We start from the raw sequence: 23,013 nt of genomic DNA on the forward strand, positions 1-23,013 counted from the left end.
CCAGGGACGGCAAAAACACAGCAGCGCCGTGCTCGTGCCGCCCAAGTGGCGCGGAAACACCACTTTTGAACCTTGCTCAGTGCCCGTGCAGAAAGGGCCTTGGTTTCTTTTTTCAAGCAAGAATGGAGTTATAACTGTTATTGGTATCCTTGATACACTGTAAGGATTTCTTTGTGTCGGACCGCTGCATAAGACTCTAACCATTTTTTCAAGATTTTTCAGTTTATTGCTTTATACTTAGTTCACTACAGTGTAAATTTTAGAAAGAAATTAACAGCTCTCTTGCCATTCTACTTTTTTTATTAAAAAGTTGAAATAATTTTTGTATCATTCATACCTTTAAGACAGCAAACTGAATTTAAGAATTCGGGAATATACTACAATCATAGTCACCTGGATCGAAATAATCCATTGCCAGCCAGTGACGGTTAAATGTGGAATAGTTCCCTGCTTGCTTGCAAGAAGTCAAGGATTTTGAAAACTGTGGCACTTGTACAGCTGCACCGAGATACTCACGGCTCTAATCTCCCATCAAACATGCACAAAAAAGCACGTTTGCAAAAACTGCACACCCTCTTCTAGGGACAGCAGATATCTACTTCAGCAAATGACAGGGGAAGGCAATTAAGTTGGTTTTCTACAGCTGCTGAAATGCCCCCCAAGGGACTTGGTGTAAGTGCATGACAGAATTTGGGAGTATCTGATTGGGGAAGAATAAATATGGTCTTTCTACAGTGAAGAATGGCCTTCCAGTTCTTTGATTTATAGCAATAATTTTAGTATAAGAATAATCTTGTTAACTAAAAAGGTTGTGACAGGAAAGATAAAAACCATATGCTGAGTAGATTTCATAGTTGTACTGCTGAAATTATCTGACACAAAACAAGCAGGGGAAAGGTCAAAGGCTATTTTTAAAAAGCAACTGCTATTGTTCTGCCTCTGAAGACTGGATAAATCTAAAAGACTATCACACTTCAAAGTGCTTTTTTCAAGAGAAGATATACACACATTATATATGTGTGAATCGCAGCAGACAAACTTGAGTCATGCTGGTTGGTTCAAGATGGAAAGAGCAAGCTGGTAGACAACTAGACACAATTAGATGAAGAAACATATTCATAGGATTAAGCAAAGGCAACTCTCACAGAGCAGTCTGGACCCTCACTACAGGGAAATGCTGGTAACATACAGCAAGACGCACTTCTTAGCTGCACAAACAGGAGGGCCATCATAAGGCTAGCAAGCCAGTGTGGTATTGGTTCAAGTGGCAGACTAGAATGGCCAAGTTGATGTTCTCTCCACCACTCCTACCCCTTGTCCACACACACATACATCCTGCTGCTGCTGCCGCAGGAGAGAGAGGCTTGGTATTTTATTCAATATTCCTGCATTAGATTTATAGGTCTAATATGGTAAAAATGCTTGAAGTTGAAATAACATTTTACAAAGCCCTCCTGAGCATTGGGGAGGGCATAAGTAGAGTGGGGGAGGCAGAGTGGATCCTGAAGCAAGGAATAATGCAGGGCTTTTAAAAAATCTTCCCTGTGAAGCAGGGAAAAGGTTGCTCTTTGCACGCTCTCATGAACAGTGGAGACATCTGCTGCACAGTGAGTGTGAGAGTGAGGGAGGAGTTTGAGGGTGGGGGCTCTTCCTCCAAAAGAATCTTCCTTCAGCAAGGGGCAGAGCATCAATGTATAATCAGCCTCTGTTTCAGCCTACCTCACAGAGTTTTTCTGAGGATAAAATACAGGAGCAGATAAGAAGTTACATTCTGTAATTGACAGATAAACCAATATAAGTTATAGTACAGGGAAATGAAAATACTATTACTGAACCTCCTGAAAGATTACTTTGAAATAAAAGTCAGCCATGTTTAAATCCCTGAGTAAGTACATCCAACCAAGAGTTTTAAAACTGTGCAGTCAACACAAGTTGCAGTAACAACACAAGTATGGCTGTGATGCTTCAGCAGCATAAGATGCCATTAGAACTGACAGATGCAAACTTTACAATTTCTTTCTTTTAGGCTATGATTGGTAATTTGGCAAAGTTGTGAAAGAAGGAATGTTGTCATTGTAATTCTCAGGCAGGAACACTGTGATTTTTCTGTTTGTTTACAGCATTCATTAACAGGTGCACATACGATGTCAACAAGTCATCCATTTTGTATCCCTAGAAGAAAAATATGGAAGATATGTAACCATCACTCTGGGAAAGGGTTCCAAAGACACAAGGCAGCTTTGCAGATCATGGAACAGTTCTCAACAGTACCACCAACTGTCCTGGCAAGCAGTCTACCTACTCATTCGGTGATTATAATACGATAAACATCCAATTTTCCAAAGCCACATATGTGCCTATGTACTAGCCCACCCCATTCCCTTCCAATTATGTGCTTCTTTCCCCCTTCCTTCCTTACACTGTCCAGGAAAGGAGGGGAAATATAAAAACCCCTTCTAGATGATCTGGGATAAGAGAAGTCTTGACCCAAGAAATGATCAAGGAAAAATAGAGGGAGCAGATGTGTAATTTGTGGGGGGTGGTATGGCTAGCAATATGGTTATGTAATTTTTTTAAAATCTAAAGATCTAAACATATGCAGGAGCAAGGAGGCCATGGGCAATAGAAGTGATATGGCAGGACAAGGAGCGGGAAATAGCAACAGGGAGGAGGGTGAGGGGGAAGTATGCAAAGCAAGACGCGGGAGGGTGGTAAGACTATGCAGTCTGGCTGCGGCGGGAGGGAAGAGATCTGGGCCAAAGCTGTGCCCACTGGCAAATCTGTCCCAAGTGGATTTGCGAAGAGACTGGAAAGTGAAAGCAGGGATATAGAAAATACATCTGTATAAGAAATCTTGCCATGGCAGACATTCGCCTCCACCATGCAGCACACACCTTATGCATAATCAGCCACAGAGTGGCAAGTTCAGTTAAGAGTCAGACATGACTTTCTTGGAAACGGTTTCCCAAGGCATACTTCCTTCCACAAAAGAACTGCAGTTAAAGTTATTTTTAGCAGCAAAAGAGAGTGGCAAAAAGGACAATTTTGGCATCTTATTTATTTACTGCATAGTATTGTACCCAGCGATACATTGAGCCCCATGCAAACTCCTCCATGCTATACAACAGCTGCAGTCCAGTTGAATGCTGTCCACACAAGATGAGCATCCTCCACCATGTCACCTGGCTGTACAAAACTGAAAAGGCTGCAGAGGATATGTGCTTGTAAAGAGGAACAGGCTTAAATAATGGCGTTGAAATCTTATTGGCGCTTTCATGCAATGACAGAGGGTCACAATCTTGCTCCCCTCAAGGAAAAAATACCTTTTGGAAAGCAGGTTTAGAGGTCTAGCCATATTGGACAATACCGCATGATCTGATCATCTGTCTCAATGCATCTCTGGGTAAAGCTATTTTGGGTGGTTATTCCCATGAGCACAGCAACACATATGTCATCCGTCAAACATACACTAGTAACTGTTGCAGTGGTAGTCAAGTGTTGCTTCCACAGTTCAGCAGTCTTTTTAGTGGCTGTTTGGCTGCCTGCTAAGGATCAATTTAGAAATGTCTGAATTGGTACTCTGAGAATCCCCTTCAGTGAATAGTTGTAACCACATCTGAAATCATGTTTTTCTTACCAGTGATGTCTCACAAAGAAGCCGACTGCCTCGTACCAGGTTCCCTATGGTCATATGGAAATACGTGCTGCCACTGCTCCAGTTGGAGATTTTATTGAAGGGGTAAACTGTCAAGATCTCCTGCAAGTCAAAATAAGCATTCCACACATTATTTATTTCTGTATAAAAAGAAGTTTATGGCTTTTAAAAGGCAACAATTCAATGAGGCATATTTATGTTTTTCTGTTCGAGACATCAGTTTGTGAATTTCAGCTTATGAAATTCTTGTGAAATTCAGCTTGTGTTGACACTTCTTAGTATTAGCCTTTTCCCCACTAAGTATAGCCATTGGTTGAAACAGCAATTTTTAGTAATGACTGCCTAGGCCTTTCCTTAAATGTTATCTCTTAAATGTTATTTCTCTTCCAAAATGTATCTGAAGAAGCGAGCTCTAACTCAGGAAAGTTTATTCTGGAACAAATTTTTGTCAGTGTTTAAGGTGCTTCTGGACTTCTGCTTTATTTTGTTATCTCTTAGCCAAGCTTTTGCTCATGTGCTGTCTGACAATTTATCCTTCCAGGAAGGGAGCATCTGATGGTTCTATTTTGCAAGATTCTCTTCCCTGAGCACATAGATTTCATGTTTTAAAAAAATACTTTAAAAATAGAATTGTTTTTAGACTTTCCTGATATTATTTGTAACTGCAAATTAAGAAATGGCTCAAACTGGAAAAAGGTGCTTTAGCTAGTAGTATATAGACTTCCTTCAACAGAAGCAATAGACCTGTCCATCCCCTGCTGTATCACATCCCTTTATGCTTTTACCCTAAGGGACTCTTCTAGTGGCCTTGTTAGCATAGCTCAGGTAGCAAAAACAAACTCTTACCTTAGTCTTTGGATGTATCAAGGATACTCCTTGTTTGTTGACAGCAATCAAAACAATGTCTGGAAAGCTTGGTTCTGAGGTTTGCTAGAGAGGAGAAACAAAAAAGGGGCTAATGGTAAGGTTCTTTCTGATCACAGATATTCTCAATATTCCCTAATTTTCCTTTACTTCATATTAGTGCTATTTGTTAAATATGTGCTAAAGTCTACTTATTTTCTAAAATTTTAAATGATGGGTAAAGCAAAGGTTAAATATCCCTGCCTTTTCTTTACTCCAAATTGCCCTCCCAAATGGATTTGGTATTCTCAGGGTTTCAAATGAATGTTTGCTTTCATAAACAGGTTTGAGACCCTTTAAGAGGGGAAAGTCACATAAGAGGATAATGGAAACAGTATGCCAAAAAAGACTGAAATGCCCTTCTCCGATATCAACTATCCCCTCCTGAATGCAGAATTCAGACACCTTTAGAATTTAGATACCTTTATTGACATACAAAAATTAAGTAACATTAAAATTTTGTTGAACAGCAAAATCAATAAATTATTAAAGAGGCCTTAATAGTTGTACACTTCAGCCCTTCCCCCCCCCCCCCCCCAGTTTTTGACAAGCCTTGGTTTTTAATACCAGTGACAGAAATTTAGCAACAGCACTGGTAAAAAACATGAACAGAACAGCACTAGTGAAAAAACAGTATCATAACAATAAAGAATGAACAAGGAGTGACATAACAAAATCAATTTGCAAATACATTGTTGTTTAGTAAATAGTAAGCAAAAAGACACAGTGAAAACTGGCATATTGTATATGTGCAGTGTCTCACTTTGAGTTTGCCACAAATAGGAGAGTGAAGGGACCTGCCACAGCAGGTAATTTATCTACAACATCCTGACGTGGGCTAGTTTTTGGCATGGAATTTGAAGGTCTGTTCTTCATGACAGTTCCACTGTGTTATTCACCTTCTTCCCAGTATCACAGAACATGGTACCTGCATCTCAGGAAGTTCTAGAGTAGATTTATTCCTGCCTCCCTGATTGGCCAATTGAGAAACATCCAGATGTCCATGAGCTCAAATGGAGAATGTTATTTTACATAATATGATGAACAAGCTTAAAAGAGGCATCAAGGTGGCAGATGAATCCATTCTGTAGAAAGCTTTAAATATGGTGGCAGCCAAAAAGGTGAAAAATTCGAAACTTACCTTCACTTCAAAGAAGGCTGAGCCAAATGTTGGCCAACGACTGATGTACTTCAAGAAGGCAGTCTTGGCCTCTTCCTCAGTTTTCTGTTCATGTTTACTGCAGGCAGAAATAATGCTCTGTATAAGACATAAACATGCGGGTGAGTCAAAACTGTAGGCAACTTTTCTCTGTCCATAGTTTTGGATTTGCCAACTATGCTGGTTCTCTAGGTGTTGCTGAGGTACTTGGCCATTGTCACATTCAAACAAGTGGGGACCCATAAGAAAGTTGTAGGAGCAGCTATCTGATTACCCCACCTCTGCTTCCTCCCCTATCTCCCCACCCCTTCTCTCACCATCTGTCCCTCACCCCATCACTCTTGGTCCATCTCCCCACAACACCTCGTGTCACTCTTTCTCTCTCTTTCTCCTCTGACATGCCTGTTTTTTGCACCCTCTCCCCCCAGTAACCACTATCACTGATTTGCTCTCTTTCTCCCTTCCTACTTCCTCCTGTCACACTCTCTCTTTTTGTCTCTCTTTTCCTCCATGCTCCCTCCCATCATTCTTTTCCTGACTACAGTAGTTCCTCCTCTCCCTACACCCTGCCTCTGAAGGGCTGTCTCCAGAGAGGTAGCAAACGTAGGCCAATAACAGTTCTTTGCTCTTCGATGTCCCTGGCCACTTGTCCGACAGCTTGTCTCTAACCACCCCCATCATCAGCATGGCCCTTGGCTGCCTCTTTCCTCCCATCACAGGCATAGAACCAGCCTGCCTCTCCCCATCCTCCCCTTCTGGCAGCAGTTCCTTCTTCCCACCATGCCCCTGCCAGCTCTCCAGCCCAATCACTGCTATGGCTTGTTGTCTGCACTTACACTCTAGTTGGGGACATGATTTTTAAACCTTCCAATTATTTTTTAAAAAGTTATCAGGCTTCCCCAGGTTTGCAGAATTATCTGTTTTCTGTCAGTGTGGCTCAGATCCACAGACAGATGCATCCACAGATTGGGATACACTTGACTATTAGATATATGGGGAAGGGAGAGAACGTTATGAGTACAGCTATGACTGACATACACCATATGCAATGATATATTCCTTGAATCGCCAGAACAAAATTCTTGATCAATGGGCTCTTACCCTTCTCCACTCCTCTGGAGATGTAATTCGGATCATGTTCTCAGGCACAAGTTCCTTCAGCATTTTGGAGATTGCTGCCTGCTGCATTTGACAATTATTAAAGTAAACTTTGAAGATCAGACTACCTAGTTGGATGGCATCCTCTTTTGAACACTTATGATAGCCTCTTAGATACTTGGGCAGTTCCTGAAAGACACAATTACTGATGATAACCATTCTGCATTTTGAGACATTAACCCCCTGTGACAATCCCATATTTGGGAAGTGGTTTCCAGGGAGAGACGGCCCTGAAAGAGTTAAGTCCTGCTCAGTCCTGATTGGCTGAAGGAAATTGCCAGGGAAAAGAAAAGTAGGCAGCAAGAGTGCTGTGGGTTCTTTTGTCTTGGTTCGTTCTTGGACTAGGTTCCAGAAAGTTGAGTGCAGATCAGGGAGAGAGATCTGTCGCTGCTTGTGCGTTCTGACAGTAGTCAAACTGCTCTATTCAGGCTGAGGAGGCTTGGAAGAGTGTGAGAGAAAGCCCTGGGCTTGGTGGAAGGTGAATCCACCGCTCAGGTGCTTGGCAGCTTGGCTGTCCAGACTAGTGTCTGTACAACCTCAGTTCAAAACCCAGTCAGGAGAAGACCAGTCCATAAAGGGGGCAGTTAGGCCTTAACAGGGGACTGAAAGGGAAGGTAGTGAGTGTTAAGCCAGAGTCCTTCCAGTCTTAAGACTTGGGTAATTAAGTGAACTAGAAAGGGGTGTGGATCAGAGAAAATCTAGTGTCTCTGTGTGTGTAACAACTAAAAGCTGAAACCTCTGTGAGAGAAAGCTGAAGTAAATCAGAACTTGTGTGTATGATAAAGCTTAAAAACCAGAACCTCTTTAAGAGAAGGAGTATAGTGGCCACCTGCGTGTGACCAAACAGACAACTTTAGTGTAACTGACTGAATAACCTCTCAAGAAATAAGTTTTTTCCTTCTGTAACCAACAAGCGTTTAAAACCTCTCAAGTCAACTGAGAAGCCTTCATTTCTAGCCAAATGAACTTTACAAATTCAGTTTCACGTTACCAAAGAGTTCCAGTCTATCTTCCTGTGTGTCTACAAAGGGTGGTGTCTGGCTGCGTAAAAACCAAAACTCTCTCACAGAGTTTCCCTCCATTTTTGTCAGGGGCTTTATTTTTTTTCTCTAGGGAGAGTTGGACTGAGGCAGACTCCAGAAAGGGAGTCTAGTCCCTGTTACACCCCCCACTCTATGAAGTTTTGCTGAGACATGTGAGTATGTGAAGGAAAGTCTGCATTGGTTTCATGACATTATAGCAAGCTGACACTACATTTGTCCCTGTAAAAGCAAGCCATTGTTTATTATTGATGAGAGAAGCATTGAAGTGCCTTGGGTTTAAAACAAAAGATCAACAGACCACTGCTCCTTGAGAACTGATTTTACTGGTTTGATAGTGGATATACCTGCTGTTGCAGACAGGATCAGGTGTGAAGGCTTGAGGATTTCAGTCTTAAGAGTGAAGTGTCTTTGGGAATCATAAACACAGTCAGTTCACAAACATGTGAATCTGGGTTGTTGGGTGACTGTCTTGGGTGTTATTATTTATAACAGAAAGGCAGGACAAACATTGCCTCAACAAATAATGATCCCCTTATGTCTGCAATGCTCATAGAGGCAACAATGGCTCTTGCAAGAGCAGTACTGAGCTGCTTTCATGCCAAGGATCTCCCATGGTTCAGCCACTCAACTGATGGGGTTTTCATGTATTTACATGATGTCATCCTCTGTTTGTGCACAGTTCATTAACAGTCCATTCTTTCCATTTAAAATTTTCCTTTGTTATAAATCTTTTTAAAAACCCTGCTGTTTTCTAGACAGGAGACTATCAACATGAGCAGTTTCTTGTGCCTGAAAGGGAAACAGCATAATTGCAGGACCTTAGTAATTAATTTTCATCTGTTAATAACTGCAAGGAGTCCATCATTTGCAAAAGTTAGGATAGCAGAGGTTTGGAGGGTTTTTTTAAAAAAAAGGGTTTAAAAGGTACTGTGTTATTCCTACCGTGTTTCTCCGAAAATAAGATAGTGTGTTATATTAATTTTTGCTCCCAAATATGCGCTATGTCTTATTTTCAGGGGATGTCTTATTTTTCCACTCCACAGCTGCATTCTCTGGTGTTCTTTTCGACGGGCATGCTTCCAAACAAAAACTTTGCTACGTCTTACTTTCGGGGGATGTTTTATATTTAGCACTTCAGAAAAACCTCTATCAAATCCAACAGGTCTTCAACACCTTGGAAGACCAGCTCTCCAGCAGCCAAGTCTATCCATTCTTTTCAACTGCAGGTATACCCGCTCTTTGGATCTGGTCACTACCAGGTCTACTTGTGGTTAAAAAGAATGGCTAGAAAGGAATGCAAAATATTAGATAGACCTAGCTACTGGAGAGCTTTGCAGGTAGCCCCCTTCTTTGCAAAGCAATAGCCTAGCCACCTCTAAACAGCAGCCCCAGAGCTCATGCCCTGAGTTGCCTCACCTTAAATATGCTATTGCATGAGAACACAGCGGGACAAGGGGTGGGGGTTTCAATGCCCAGCAAGTGTGAAAGGGAAACCACAGCTAAATGGAGATTATCCTCTGCCATCTGGAATCTTAACTGCAAGTGTGATTTCACACATCATGGCATTACAACCTGACCACTATGGAAAGCCACCAGGGTGTGGAAGCAGCCATGTTCACAGAATTCCCTCGCAACTGGAATGGAGTGGTTGAACCTCATTTTAGACAGTTTCTTTTAAGCTTCCAGTTTAAAACAGTGCATCAAACTGAAGACAAATTTCTGTGCCAAAACACTTTTGAGGCAGATAGTGTATCACCCTTCCAGTAGGAAAAAATGCAGCTTGTAATTCAGTTGCAGAAACATTCCTCAGATAAATTTCATTATTCCTAGGCACTGCCCTTATGGTAATTTTTACTGCCAAACTCTAGAGATCTGGGATTTAATCACCCTTTTATATCCCACAGAAATCCTCCTAGTTCCTACTAATTGTCCTGTATAAACGATTCTTGTACGAAGGAAAATGCATCATCCTCATCCTCATTGGCATGCTGCAGCCATCAACACAGTTACCTGGTGATAATGAAAGATGCAGTCAGCCTTCAAGTCTTTCCCAGGAGTCACATTTAGCCATAATTTTCTCATGAAATATACCTGGTAATTCACAGTCACAGGAACCACTGGGAAAACACAGTTGTAGATATTTCAGCAAGGGAGGGTAACCATATTTATTTATTTATTGAGTCACAGGGACTCAAGGCATACGAAGTAAATCAATACAATCAACAGGCTCAGACATTCAAGAAACCATGCAGTAGGATGAGGATTGTAGAAATCTTAAAACAGAACTAAAGCAAAGGGTCTTTTTAATACTCTGTTTTGCAAAACTCAGTCAGCCAAATGTTGCTGATAGTAAATTCAGACAAAAGCAATTTTCTGTTTGGTTGCAGAAACTGCACATTAGCAATGAAGCACAAAACCAGAAGATATGAGATAAAAAGAGAAGACCTATAGACGACACACCTAGGTGCAATCCAAATTAATCCAAAGAAAGTTGAGTAATCCTGAGTTAACAAGAACTCACAACTTCCCTCATAACTGCCCCAGATTTTATCTCCACAGCCACACACTTCCATCCATACCCTCTTTGCCAGGCTTGCTCTTCCGCATCCAGTCTGTCACTTGTCTCAAGGAGTCAAAGAAATAATCAGCTTCATTTTGACTGATCACCTAGAAGAGATAGAGGAATGGGAGGCCAAGTGAGCCCACAGAATTGGGCCTCACTCCACAGTTCCCACTGCAGGAACAGGAGCATTCAGCCTAAAGATCTAACTGGACGTGCCTGTAGCATGACTCATTGTTTCAAACAAAAGTCACGCCAAACAGAAATTAAGCAGAAGTCGCAAACAGCAACACATGCCGTCCTCATCTACAAAGGTTAGTTGAAAATATGGCTTATCAGAGTAGAGAAGCAACGGAGGGAGCCTGGTCGGTCCCATACGGCTGCACTCTAAGCTCATTACCTTGTCTGCGGTCTTGACAAAGAGGCTGAATCCTTCCCAGGAACTCAGTTCCAGCTTGGAGGCAATAGACTGACACAGAGTCCGCACTTTTGTGTGTGTCCCTACTTCAAATACCTGCAATACAACAATGGAGACCTAAGTGAAAAAACTGGAAGGAAGGAAAACAAATTTTCATGGGATTTGTGTGACCTATTCATCTGCCTCCTTGTCAACGAACACCAGCAGACATTAATGAAGCAAAATATGTAGATTCATGTAGAAAGGAAGCAAACTGCCAGATGCTGGGGAGAAGCAATAAGAAATGGCTATCAGCATTGCACTGTTTGTGTGACCTATTCAGGGCTATCTGTTTGGCCACTTCTGGAGAGAAAGGTGGTCTAGATCAGTGGTTCTCAACCTGGGGGTCGGGACCCCTTTAGTGGTCGAACGACCCTTTCACAGGGGTCGCCTAAGACTCTCTGTATCACTGTTCTCCATCTGTAAAATGGATAAATGTTAGGGTTGGGGTCACCACAACATGAGGAACTGTGTTAAAGGGTCACAGCATTAGGAAGGTTGAGAACCACTGGTCTAGGTGAATCTTTGGTTTGATCCAACAAGGCAAATCTTGTGTTTGCTTGATATGAAAAGCAGCCCCATTCAATGAGTTAGCTGACATGTGCAAGCAAGAGAGTAATTCTCACCTGCTCTGTATCATTTGGAAAGTAAACATGATGGGAGATCTTTGTGATGTTCTTCTGGATCGCCTCCACTTCCACACTGTGGGGGGGCCATTTTCGAGAACCACTCCTGAAAAACAATCCGTGCACACAGGCACCTTAGAAACAGGCATGATGTCGGTTTGCTTGGGAGGGCACAGCCTTTTAAATCTGAATATCAGGTCACTTACCTTACATCCTTCCCTAACAAATACATACTACGAAGATACATTACAGAGTGGAAGGGCCCGACCAGATGAAACAGGGATGTCATTGTGTTTTTATTTGCTTATTTATGCTCCACTGCTTTAAACAGTTTTGTCCTGGCCAACTCCAATACAGGGAGTTGAACTGGAAGAAAAATGCTTCAAACAATGGAGCACAGTGAGGTGAGAAAAAAGGTCAGGGTTTTATAATCCTCACTTGTGCTGGCCATTTTGTATAAAACTTATCCCAGCTTTACACATTAATAGGAAATTCATGAATGTCCTTTGGATGTCCTTTTAGGCATAGTCTAGCTAGCTTTAAAACAGTGAAGAACTGAAGCTATTAATGTACTGTGCGCCAGCTTCTTCATTTAATAAACACAGTTGCTGACACAGACCCAAAATGTTTAAATGTTGCTTCCTCCCACAGATGGTTCCTCCTGCCCCCACCCCCATTATCTCTCCTACTAGGACTGAAGCCTCAGCAAGAAGAGGTGCATTTAACCCTGCAATCTTAGCCCAGGGCATCTGGATCAGCTGCCCAGCACCCATGCTGGAGAAGCTGTGCTGGAAATCCCCCACCATGCAGCCAGCTGCCCCAGCTCCTGCTCTACAGCTGATTGCCAGCACTGACTGAAATTCAGGCCATTGGGAGGGAACAGTGATCAGCTGTAAGGTGGTTGGGAAGCAGTAGGAGGAAGGGCGATAAGTTGCAGGACAATCAAAGAGGCCAGATCATCCTGTAGCTGAAACTTAGGCAGCACAGGAGAACAATCAAAAGCAGTTGCCCCCTGCCCAAGACTGCCAACTGATCACCCTTCCTTTCTGCCTGAGTGATTATAGGGACCCAGCATCAATAAAAGAACACCTAAATCCAAACTTCATCAAACACAGGATTTGAGACTGCTTCAGCTGCAAAATCAAACATGACCAGCAGCTTGCTTTATATACATCAAAGCACCTACCGTACTTATTCTTGAGTTTAAAAGGTATATGAAATTAATATCACTGAAAATGCAAAGTACAAATTTTACAAAGCTGCTTTAAAGAAAGATCTGCTAGTTTCCTGACCAGAACAGACAAAGGAAGAATGACAGAGATTAGACATCAATTTTAAAAATAAACCATTTATGCCCAGACAGACATGCTCAATGTGACGAATGCACTTATACTGCATTCAGGTTACAGGGTGGACCCGCCCCTTTAAGAGTTAAGCCCTGGCCAGCCCTGATTGGCCAGAGGAAAAAAAGGCAGAGTCTTTATAAACTGTCAGCGCTAGAGCTGAGGGGTGCTTCTTTTTGGAGTCTTTGGACTTTTTGGCTCTGACTGAGCGTATGTGCCTTCGGGTACTTTTGGTGACAGAGTGAGGAGAATCCGACCAGATCTCTCACTGCTGTGGTAGGAATCAAACACCTAAAACCCTGAGTCTTGGAGGAGTGTGTCCGCCCTCAGGTGTTTTGTTTTATTTTTGAAACAGTCTAAAAGTCTGTCCTCCAGTACAGGGAACATCAGTCTTGGGAGGCCCAGCTCCTGTGGCAGAGAAGCCAGATTTTGGAAGTGTGGGAGAGGGAGGCTGTTATGCCTGAATCCCACTGGGCGTAGGCTGAGTGTTTGATTGTTGTGGGGAGGTACAGCAGACTGAAGTTTTTAGTTTATGAGGGAGTGTGAAACCTCCAGTAACATCTTAAGAAACATATTTTCCTAAAGTGAACAATCTGAAGTAAGCGACACCTGCGAGTGTCCATTTAGTAACTGAAGTAAAGTGCCTGAAACCATTAAGCTTTTAAGAAACAAACCTACTCTGAAACCGCTAAGCTTAAGCAAACTCTCTTTGCAACCAATACGCTTATTTCCTCTCCAGTTTACCGGAGAAGCCTCTGTTAAAGCCAGCAAATAAAAGTTTTGAGTTTTTGTTCAGCTTTTAAAACCGTTCCAGTCATTATTATTTTTTTGTCTGTGTGTCTGTGTTCCCCAGTCAGGGTGGTGACCGTTGTGGGGCTATATAAGAAAAGAAAAATATTTTTGGTGGCAGCGCAAAAGCAGAATATATAAGCGCCTTACGTTACACTCAACCATGAGATTTATGCAGAGGATATACAGTTGAACTGTATGAGAAAAACTACATTCCCTCCTCTAAATAGTGCTTTTGCTAAACTGACATATACCTGAAAAACTTTTCTGTTGACCTAGTACTATTGACACAAAAACCTTACTGAATCAAAAAGGACAGAAAGCATTTCTAAAGTACCTCATCACCCTCTGGATTCTATGTCTGCAATCTAAAGCCAAGTTCTCCTTCTGACGAGTCTCCATGAACTTCTGAGCATGTTTCAGCAGAGATTTACTAGGAGGAAAAAGGCCTGTGCAGAGCCAAAGTAACTGCCAGCCATTGTTCACACTGTACCTGTAATTTGGACAAATAATTTCAAAGCTTTATATACATAACAGTATTCATATAAAAGATGATTCACCCATCTCAGCAGCCCTTCAGACTTAGAAATCCATGTATGGTCACCAGAAATGAAAGAATTTCTGCTGTCACCCCCTCTGGATAATAGAATCAAAGAAGAATGAAAGCCAGCTCCACTAGTAGGTTTGCCTGTGAGGTGCTAACAGGTCAGTGAGACCTTCTCCTGACAAAATATAAATAAATACATATTAAGAGGTCTCAGCAAGAAGAGTAGCTTAACAACAACAGCTGCAGCAACAACAACAATTTAACATGGTAAATAATCATGGCAAATTAGAACAATCCGGTGAACAGATCTGGGCAGGCACCAAATCCTGACTATTTGGATAGTGTATCCTGATCACAGTTTTATAGCTACTTGATAATATGATCTACAGTTGACTGTCTACGCTGGAAGAAGGTGAGGCTGTGTATGTGGATCACCGCTACATATACTTTTGCCAATAATACAAATAAGCATGTCACATATAAATTATGCAGTTTAAAATCGCAACTAAGATAGTAGAATAGGTCAGTGCATCTCAAACCTTTCATTTTTAATAGATTTTTTATTTTCTCAACATTAAAAAGATATACTTTCTCTACTGCTACTACATTAATACAAAACAAAAATAAGAAATGCGAAAGAAAACACACACATACGGAAATTAAAACATAAATCTTACAACCTTTCATTTTGTATCTGGTACTTTATAAACCAGAATGAATGACAATGGAGTCATCCATCACATAGTCATTTCAGCCTTAAATATGTGTGTGTTTTCACATTACAAACTAGCGAATGGGGACTCCTGCAAGGGGCTTTCCATGCAAGTGAGAAGTGGTTGTGGTTTATCATTGCTTTTTTCCTTAGAGTCTTCCTTGGTGACTTCCCATCCAAGTACTTACCCTGCTCACTTTCCAAGATCTAATGAGACTAGGGGATAACATGCCATCTTACCTCCATCAGCCTTAAACACCAATAACAAAAGCAGAAGAGAAAGATATTAAACTACTGTATTCTTAATTTGTGCCAATTTTATACCTTCAGCTTTCTGATGATGATTCTAAAAACAAAAGTTGGATGAGAGTGGTCTTAAATGGTCTTAAGTTGGATGAGAGTGGTCTTCTTTTTACCTGTTGCTATTCTCTGTGAGCTGCTTCATGATCTGACAGTAGATCTCATCATGGAGAATTTCCTCTTGAATAGCCACTACAAATATCTGGTCAGTGAGCTCTGCAAGGGATCTCTCTTGTTTTGAAGGGTAATCTCCCATGTATTTCATGATAGGTGAGCAAATAGATAAGGAAAGGTTTATGGAGAAGTTGCACAACTGAAATCAATTCCAAGTAATTTTAGAGGCTGCATATCCCTCCTTTTTCAATGACCGGCTAAGCTGTCTGGCAAATAAAGTGAACATGATAACCCGCTATTAACCAGCTTGCTCTATGCACTTTCAATCCGCTTTCAATGAACTTTGCAGCTGGATTTTACTGTGTGAAATAGCAAAATCCACTTGCAAACAGTTGTGAAAGTGGATTGAAAGTGCATTATTCTGCATGTGCGAAAGTGCCCTTGCTGTTACTTTTACCCACACTCTCAATTGTCTTCTTAGCATCATTGGAAACAATGGGGGAGGGGGGCACCCCTTTTTTGGGAGTCCATAACTTTGGATCCCCTGAACCAAACCTCACCTAACTTGGTTGGTATCATCAGAAGGGTCTCCTGAAAAATCCCTGAAATTTTGGTGCTGCTTGCCTAAAAACTGCACCCCCTGCAGGCTGAAAACTGAAAAAACACTAAAAATACAAAACACACACAAATGAACCTGAAATTTTTGCACCCCCCCACTAGGGGGGGGCACCCGGGGACATAGGGTACCCCATATCCCCTAGGTAAATATGCCACTGAAACTAACTTTATTCATGTCCTTTACACACTGAAATAGTGGGTGGCTGTGATGCCAGCAGGACATGTCCAAGGGAACCTTCTGCAAATGGCGTGTGGCATGGAAAATTCTGAAGCTGCAGAAAATGGCAGGTTCAAGTTGCTCACAAACCAAAAGGGAGAGCTGTAACAATTCAGGCAGGAAAAATCAAATGTGTCCTGCTCTCCACATAGCAAGCAGGAAATGTTTTCAAAACGAATTCAGGGAAAAAGTTGTTAAGTTTAGCATTGTTGAACAATTCTGTTTTGAGCAAAAATAAAACATCTTCCAAATGTGCAAAATTCCACCCAAAATGCTTAAAATGTCCTGAAGATGTTTTATTTGTGTTGTGTGGAATGGGCCATAGATAGTGTATTGCAGTGGTAGACTAGGACGTGAGAATACCAGGTTCAAATCCTCATTCTGCCATGAAACTCATTGAGTGATCTAGATGTCATTTTCTCTCAGGCTTGATATGAAAATAAAGCGTAGGGAAGAATTCCATGAGCAGCTTAGAGGAAGGGTGGAATAAAATTGCCACAGAAACATATCAGGAACAGTAAATGAAAGCCAGTTCTAAAGAAAGAATGTACTTTCAGTACTTCAAGAATAAATCATTCTCAGTATAACTGCAGAAAGGATATCAATGAATGTCTGACAAGCAGAGTCCCAAAGGTCTGGATTGGAGCACACCTTTTTCAGTAAGGGCTGTTTCAGGGGCTCCCGAGAGTGAGCCCACAGAGGACTTCGTCCACGGGACTTGTGTATGACAGCCCTGCTGATGGACTCCTTCTCAGGAACCCTGTACAAACACAGAACAGCAAGATTGTCTCAAAATACTACCTGATCTCTGGCAGAAGAGTGCTCACACTTCTGCCATGTACTGAAACTGTGTAAGATGTGGAGTGTCTTTGGTGGTGGGGCTTTCTTTCAGGGAGTATCTGTCAAAAAAAATCTAGACTTGCTGATCTACTGGTCTATCTGCTGGCTTGCCCAGTGAGCCAGCAACCATGACACAGTGTAAGTGTCAGCCATGTGGAAGTCAGACTCTGAGAGTATACTAATTGGTCTTTAAACAAATTGGATTGTGACTACCCTGGCAGAAATCTAAGCAACTTCCCATTCTACTTTAGAGCAGAACCTTTGGCCCTCATTCTTCTAAATCTGCAAGTAAATTACATCATGCAGGTAAATCAGCAGAAAATGCAAGATTGCAGACAATGAGCAGACGATTGAACTTTCCAAAGGCAAATCAGTGATACTTTTACAAAGACATTTTAATGAAGCAATACTCAATATATGAGAAGAAATTAATAAGAATAAAAAGCATATAGCTCAGGTGTTTTAAGACCACATTTTGGCAAGCACAATTACTAACACATCAGTGCTGTTCAGACAAATCCCATGATACCTCCCTAAAGGTGATTTGTCTCACATCATAACTAGGATTAGTGAATGGACTAAAATTGCAGATCTTGGCAAAGACTGGCAAAATAACAAAAACAAGAACTGTCATAGTGATCCTAGCAAATCTGCTGGCACACAATTTCTTCCTAGATACCCTGCAAAAAATGTCTGCAAAGCCAATCTGCAAATCTGTATGGCTCTGAGCTGAAATATCTGTTGAAACAGACTATGCAAAGCTCTTTTTACCGTTAGGCTATTAGCCTTCTCCCAGCTTCATCAAAAGGAGATTGCTGCCAGCTCTGTCTTACAGCCTGGTGATTATAGGGAAATCTCGAATCTTTCGTTTCTGGGGAAGGTAATTGAGAGAGTGGTGCTGGAGCAGCTTCAGGGTTTCCTGGAGGACACATTGGCTTTTGATCCCTTCCAGTCCGGCTTCCGTGCTGGGCATGGGATGGAGACCAGCTTGACCGAGGTGGATCGGCACTGCTGGTATTATTAGATCTTACTGCAGCGTTTGATGTGGTCGATCACGATCTTTTGGCCCACCGCCTGGCCACTTCTGGGGTGTGGGGCATAGTCCTTCAGTGGATTGTCTCGTTTCTCCGGGATCGAAGTCAGCAAGTGTGGTGCAGAGATCAGGCCTCCCAAAGGTGCCCGCTTCATTGCGGTGTGCCCCAGGGTGCGCTCTTATCTCTGCTGTTATTTAATATCTATATGCAACCCCTTGCTCAGTTGGTACGGAGCTTTGGGCTGATCTGTCACCAGTATGCTGATGACACTCAGCTCATTCTGTTGATGGAGGGGGGAGCGGCCGTCGCCCCTGCAGCTCTGCAGCATTGTTTGGAGGCGGTTGCTGGTTGGTTGCGACAGGAGCAGGTTAAAACTAAACCCATTGAAAATGGAGATCCTCTGGCTAGGGTGCGAGGGGGAGGTTGGGGATTTTCAGCTGCCGGTGTGGGAGGGGGCCTCATTGGCACCGACCCCCTCATTTCGCAGCCTGGGGATCCACCTGGATTCATCTCTTTTAATGGAGACCCAGGTGGCCCATGTAACCTGGGTTGTGTTTTTCCATTTTCATCAGGCCCGGCGGCTGGCCCCCTTCCTCTCCAGAATGGACTTAGCCACTATGATCCATGCAACGGTCACCTCCAGGTTAGACTATTGTAATTCGCTCTACGCTGGCCTGCCCTTGCGCCTGATCCGGAAGTTAAAGCTGGTCCAGCATGCGGCAGCGCGCTTACTTACAGGAGGTGCCTACCGTGATCATATTCAGCCTGTACTACGTCAACTGCACTGGCTCCCAGTGGAATTCCAAATCATTCACAAGGTATGGGTATTAACCTTTAAGGCTTTGCGCAGCCTGGGGCCCTCGTACCTTCGGGACCGCCTTACCCCATATGTCCCTACACGGCCTCTGCGTTCGGCAGAGGCCAATTTACTGGTGGTTCCCAGCCCCTCAATGACATGGCTGGCCTCCCCCCGGGCCAGGGCTTTTAAGGCCCTGGCCCCTGCCTGGTGGAACACTCTTCCTCCAACTGTCCGGGCCCTGCGGGATCTTGGAGAATTCCGCAGGGCCTGTAAGTCTGAGTTGTTCTACTGGGCTCTTGGGGAGGCCAGCCGCTGATGGCGAGCGCCCTCTTTGTCCCTCCCTTTTAACATTCTGGGAGCTGTGACAGCTAGATCTACCGTCCCCCTCTTTGGGAGGGTTTTATTGATAGTTTTAATACTGGACGCCAAGTGGTTTATGTGGAACGCTGTAATTTTATGTTTTAATGATGTTATTTATTTATATTAACTATCTGTTGTTATTATTGTCTCTGTAATATTATTTTGTTGTTCACCGCCCAGAATCCTTAGGGGATGGGGCGGTATATAAGTATGATAATAAATGAATGAATGAATGAATGAATGAATGAATGAATGAATGAATGAATGAATGCATGCATGCATGAATGCATGCATGCATGGCTAGAAGAGTGCTGCACAGGTCTGATTTACCTAGCCTGTATTTTACTTTTTGAAGATAAAGAGTATCAATAGCAATCATACCCCACTCCAGGAGGAATTTCCATCCCATGGAAAACAAAGAGGAAGCTGCAGCTAAGATGGACTCAAGCACAATGTCCATTCTCAGATGTACTCAAAATGATGCATATGACAAATTTTGGAAGAAACAGAATAGGAAGTTCTGCAAGCATACCTGAAGTGCTCATAAGAGAATTCTTCAAGAGTATACGGTTTCACCTTCAGTTCCTCTTCCCCAGGCTCCGCTGCACGAGAGTTTAATGATGCCAACCGCCGTTGTTCAGGTGACATCATCAATAAACTCTGAAAAGATACGGCCTTGAATAATCTTGTACTTATTGCCGTGGAGGCAACATTACATCAGAAGTGGCTATACATGAACTTACAGATTCTCCTCAGTAAAAACTCATGAAATACCCACCCTAACAACATTTCCCAAATGTATACTAATAAAGTCACCTTTATTGGGGTGGGGGGGGGGGGGATTGCAGTAGAATTTCACAAGGTCAAATATTGCCAGAAAAAAAAACAAATTCAGCAAAATTCAGGGTTGCTTTTTTTACAGTCTGGAGGGAGGGAGAGGGGCCCCAGCATCTGGACATGGCCCACCCACCCTAATAGAGGTTCTTATGCTTTCATGCTGCAATATTTATGTTACATTTACTGTTTCTGTATAAAATTTACATGATATTCATATCAGATATCAGAAGAGCCTTAGAATACAATTTAAAGCAACAAGATATTAATGAAAACAATGCACAAATTAATTAAACATACAGCAATAAAACCAAAGTATCAAAACTCCTAAAATATCAAAGAGTAAATGTCTGCCTAAAAATAAATTTCATAACTGCATGCCAAAAGACTTGATATACCTTATACAGTAGGGAATTCCATAAATGTAGGGTCATCATAGATGACACCACCTTTTTCAGTATTATTACTATACCTCATCAGAGTGATACCTACAGGAAAGGTGCTTCCACAGGAAGTTGGCCCAGAAACAAATTACTTACAATATTGATGTTATACACCAATACCTTCAATATATCTGGCTGCCACATGCTAGATCAATAGAAGATTCCAAGATATCTTCAGGGCAGTTCATTATAGTAGACCAGTCTAGAGATTAGCATAGCATATTCAAAATGACAAAATTCTGTTTTCCACGAAGGGATGGGGCAGGCTAACACCGTGTAGTCCACCAGTTGCAATTCTTATCTCAAGTATTACTTTTGGTGTTCCTGCCCACTGAAGTGAATTAAGAAGCTTGGAATGACATCTTCTTGGTGGCAGAACCCCCACCTTGGGAACTCCATCCTTTTATTTTACTGGCATTCGGGCACCAGGTCAATACTTTTTCCCTCACCCAGTATTTTTCCAACTTAGACATTTCCATCACTCTCCTGATTCTATGACTAGACTAGACATTACTCTTGTTCTTCACTCACTACAGCGGACACATGAACAAGAGGGCATATTGCATCATGCCTTGAACCAAGTATTTACACATTTTTTTCTGGGTATAATATATATGTAATATCAAGGGTGGGAAGAATGGTAGTCATTTTTTTTCAGTCAGAGGTTACATCAGTTGCTCCTTACCAGTATTTGAGTAGAAGGTTTTGTAACAGAAGGGATGATATAAATAGATTCTTCTAAGACAAGGCCAGATTTGTTTGTTCGCTCATTCTGAGCATGGACCCAGCCTTGACTTTCTTCTAGTTCTCTCTCTTGGTTTAAAATAAGCAAGTCCCCCTTCTTATAAGCCAGGATTGTTAAATCATCTGATGAGCAAAAAGACAAATGAAGCACGCTAGTCAGACAGAGGCAGGCAATGACAAACTACCTCTGAACGTCTTTTGCCTTGAAAACCCTATAGGTCACCATAAGTCAACTGTGATTTGATGGTGCATGCACACGCCCACACACAGAGACAGACAGACTTTACATATCAGAAAGAAAAACTGAGGGAGGGAGATATCATCAGCTGAAAGCAGTTGAGGGAGGAGCCATAACCAACATTCAGTTGATCATTTCTGCTGTTGACATAGAAGAACATGAATTAATACCAGTCAACCAAAAGAGAATTCCAACCCACCCACAACCCACCATTGTTCCTCAGACACAGTAGTGACCAATCTGGATTTAAAAGAAATTCTTGTCCTGGTTATCAGCATGAGATTTGACAGTCAGGCATACAAATGCAGATTATATAACTCTTTAGATGCTTCCTTCTGAAAGCATAACAATCTGCATATTACTTTCTTCTGCTAGAACAAAGTGTCACATCAGACCTTTTGCTTTTTCTCCTGATGTTCTTTTGCCAGAGCAACCATCCTGCAGTTACCTTGCTGCCTGTTTTCCTGTATTGCTATAGCATATTGTGATCTCTTCCTTAGTCCTTCCAGAAACATGACCACTAGTTCTGCAATAACAACACTGTTGACTGATGTCAAGACAAATTCTTCAGAACGCAGTGTGGTAAGGGTGCAACTTTGCCCAAATGTCTTGACTGCCCTGTGGATCACAAAACAACCCAGATTTGGAGATGTGGGAACGTGAATCTCGGCACACAGCTTCCTCCCCCTCCCTCCACACCCAAAAAATTCAGCCAGACACATGATAGAGTGTCTCAACCAGAGGCAAGAGACAGGGAAGAAATAAATCTGATGATATTGAAATTTGGAAAATGAATCACCTTGTCCTAAAAAGATGTAATTTTTAAGTTCAGCTTCTCCATGTTTCTTATCCTGAACAGTAATTACCATTCCAGAGATGCATAATATGATGTAGTGGTGCTGAGGTATTAGCTGTAAGAGGATGGAATGCTACACCTACTCCTTTGTGCAGAGGATTCTCTCTAAATCTTGAAATTTTAAACTTCCTCCTCCATACTACGTCCTTTAGCAGTTATGGTGACAGGAGCAGAGGAATTAAGTGTAGACAGTGGGCGTTTCCCCCACTCTCCATGATCTCCCTATGTCGCGTGCTGCTTTCAGCGCGCGATATCCCTGGTGCGCGCCCAGGCATCCCCAGGGATGTTGCACGCTGAGGGGGCGCGACAGCGGCAGCGTCGGGGCGGCTGCGCTGTCGCCGTCCCTGTCATGGGGATTGCCGGGGGACCCCGTGCTAGTTGAGGAGAGTAGCGAGGGCTTAAGGTAAGTGGGGAAAGGCCCTATGTTAAATTCTGGCAGATATGCAGCCACATTTAGCCCATGTAGACTTACCTGCTGGTTTGAATGCCAGTAATTTCTGGAAAAGAAAGGTCTAGAAGCCTCTTTTCTGAATCATCTAGAAAGCAAATACCTTTCCAGTTAATTGCCACAATGAAATGGTTCTTTGGCAGGCTGGGCCCTGCAAATAGAATAAAAAGGTGCTGTAACAACCTATTCTTACCTCAGATATTCCCCTCTCAGGGC

The 23,013-nt window shown here is 42.4% G+C and overlaps 1 protein-coding gene across 1 annotated transcript in view; it reads right to left on the reverse strand.

Moving 5' to 3' along the window:
* Window positions 1-282: 282 nt before the first annotated feature.
* MYO7B (myosin VIIB) overlaps window positions 283-23,013 on the reverse strand; it is a 70,760-nt gene continuing 48,029 nt past the window's right edge. The window contains exons 34-49 of the mRNA XM_048506362.1: window positions 22,822-22,948; window positions 21,942-22,111; window positions 21,197-21,378; window positions 19,767-19,894; window positions 16,804-16,961; window positions 15,369-15,522; window positions 14,031-14,186; window positions 11,562-11,667; window positions 10,879-10,992; window positions 10,498-10,585; window positions 9,929-10,035; window positions 6,819-7,004; window positions 5,700-5,816; window positions 4,502-4,585; window positions 3,638-3,757; window positions 283-2,172 (exon numbers count right to left, since the gene is read on the reverse strand). Coding sequence (XP_048362319.1) covers window positions 2,083-2,172; window positions 3,638-3,757; window positions 4,502-4,585; window positions 5,700-5,816; window positions 6,819-7,004; window positions 9,929-10,035; window positions 10,498-10,585; window positions 10,879-10,992; window positions 11,562-11,667; window positions 14,031-14,186; window positions 15,369-15,522; window positions 16,804-16,961; window positions 19,767-19,894; window positions 21,197-21,378; window positions 21,942-22,111; window positions 22,822-22,948 — 2,087 coding nt within the window. The 3' untranslated portion in view covers window positions 283-2,082. The remainder of the gene's footprint in view (window positions 2,173-3,637; window positions 3,758-4,501; window positions 4,586-5,699; window positions 5,817-6,818; window positions 7,005-9,928; window positions 10,036-10,497; window positions 10,586-10,878; window positions 10,993-11,561; window positions 11,668-14,030; window positions 14,187-15,368; window positions 15,523-16,803; window positions 16,962-19,766; window positions 19,895-21,196; window positions 21,379-21,941; window positions 22,112-22,821; window positions 22,949-23,013) is intronic.

This window comes from Sphaerodactylus townsendi, linkage group LG08, assembly GCF_021028975.2.
Source record: "Sphaerodactylus townsendi isolate TG3544 linkage group LG08, MPM_Stown_v2.3, whole genome shotgun sequence".
Classification (NCBI taxonomy): Eukaryota; Metazoa; Chordata; class Lepidosauria; order Squamata; family Sphaerodactylidae; genus Sphaerodactylus; species Sphaerodactylus townsendi.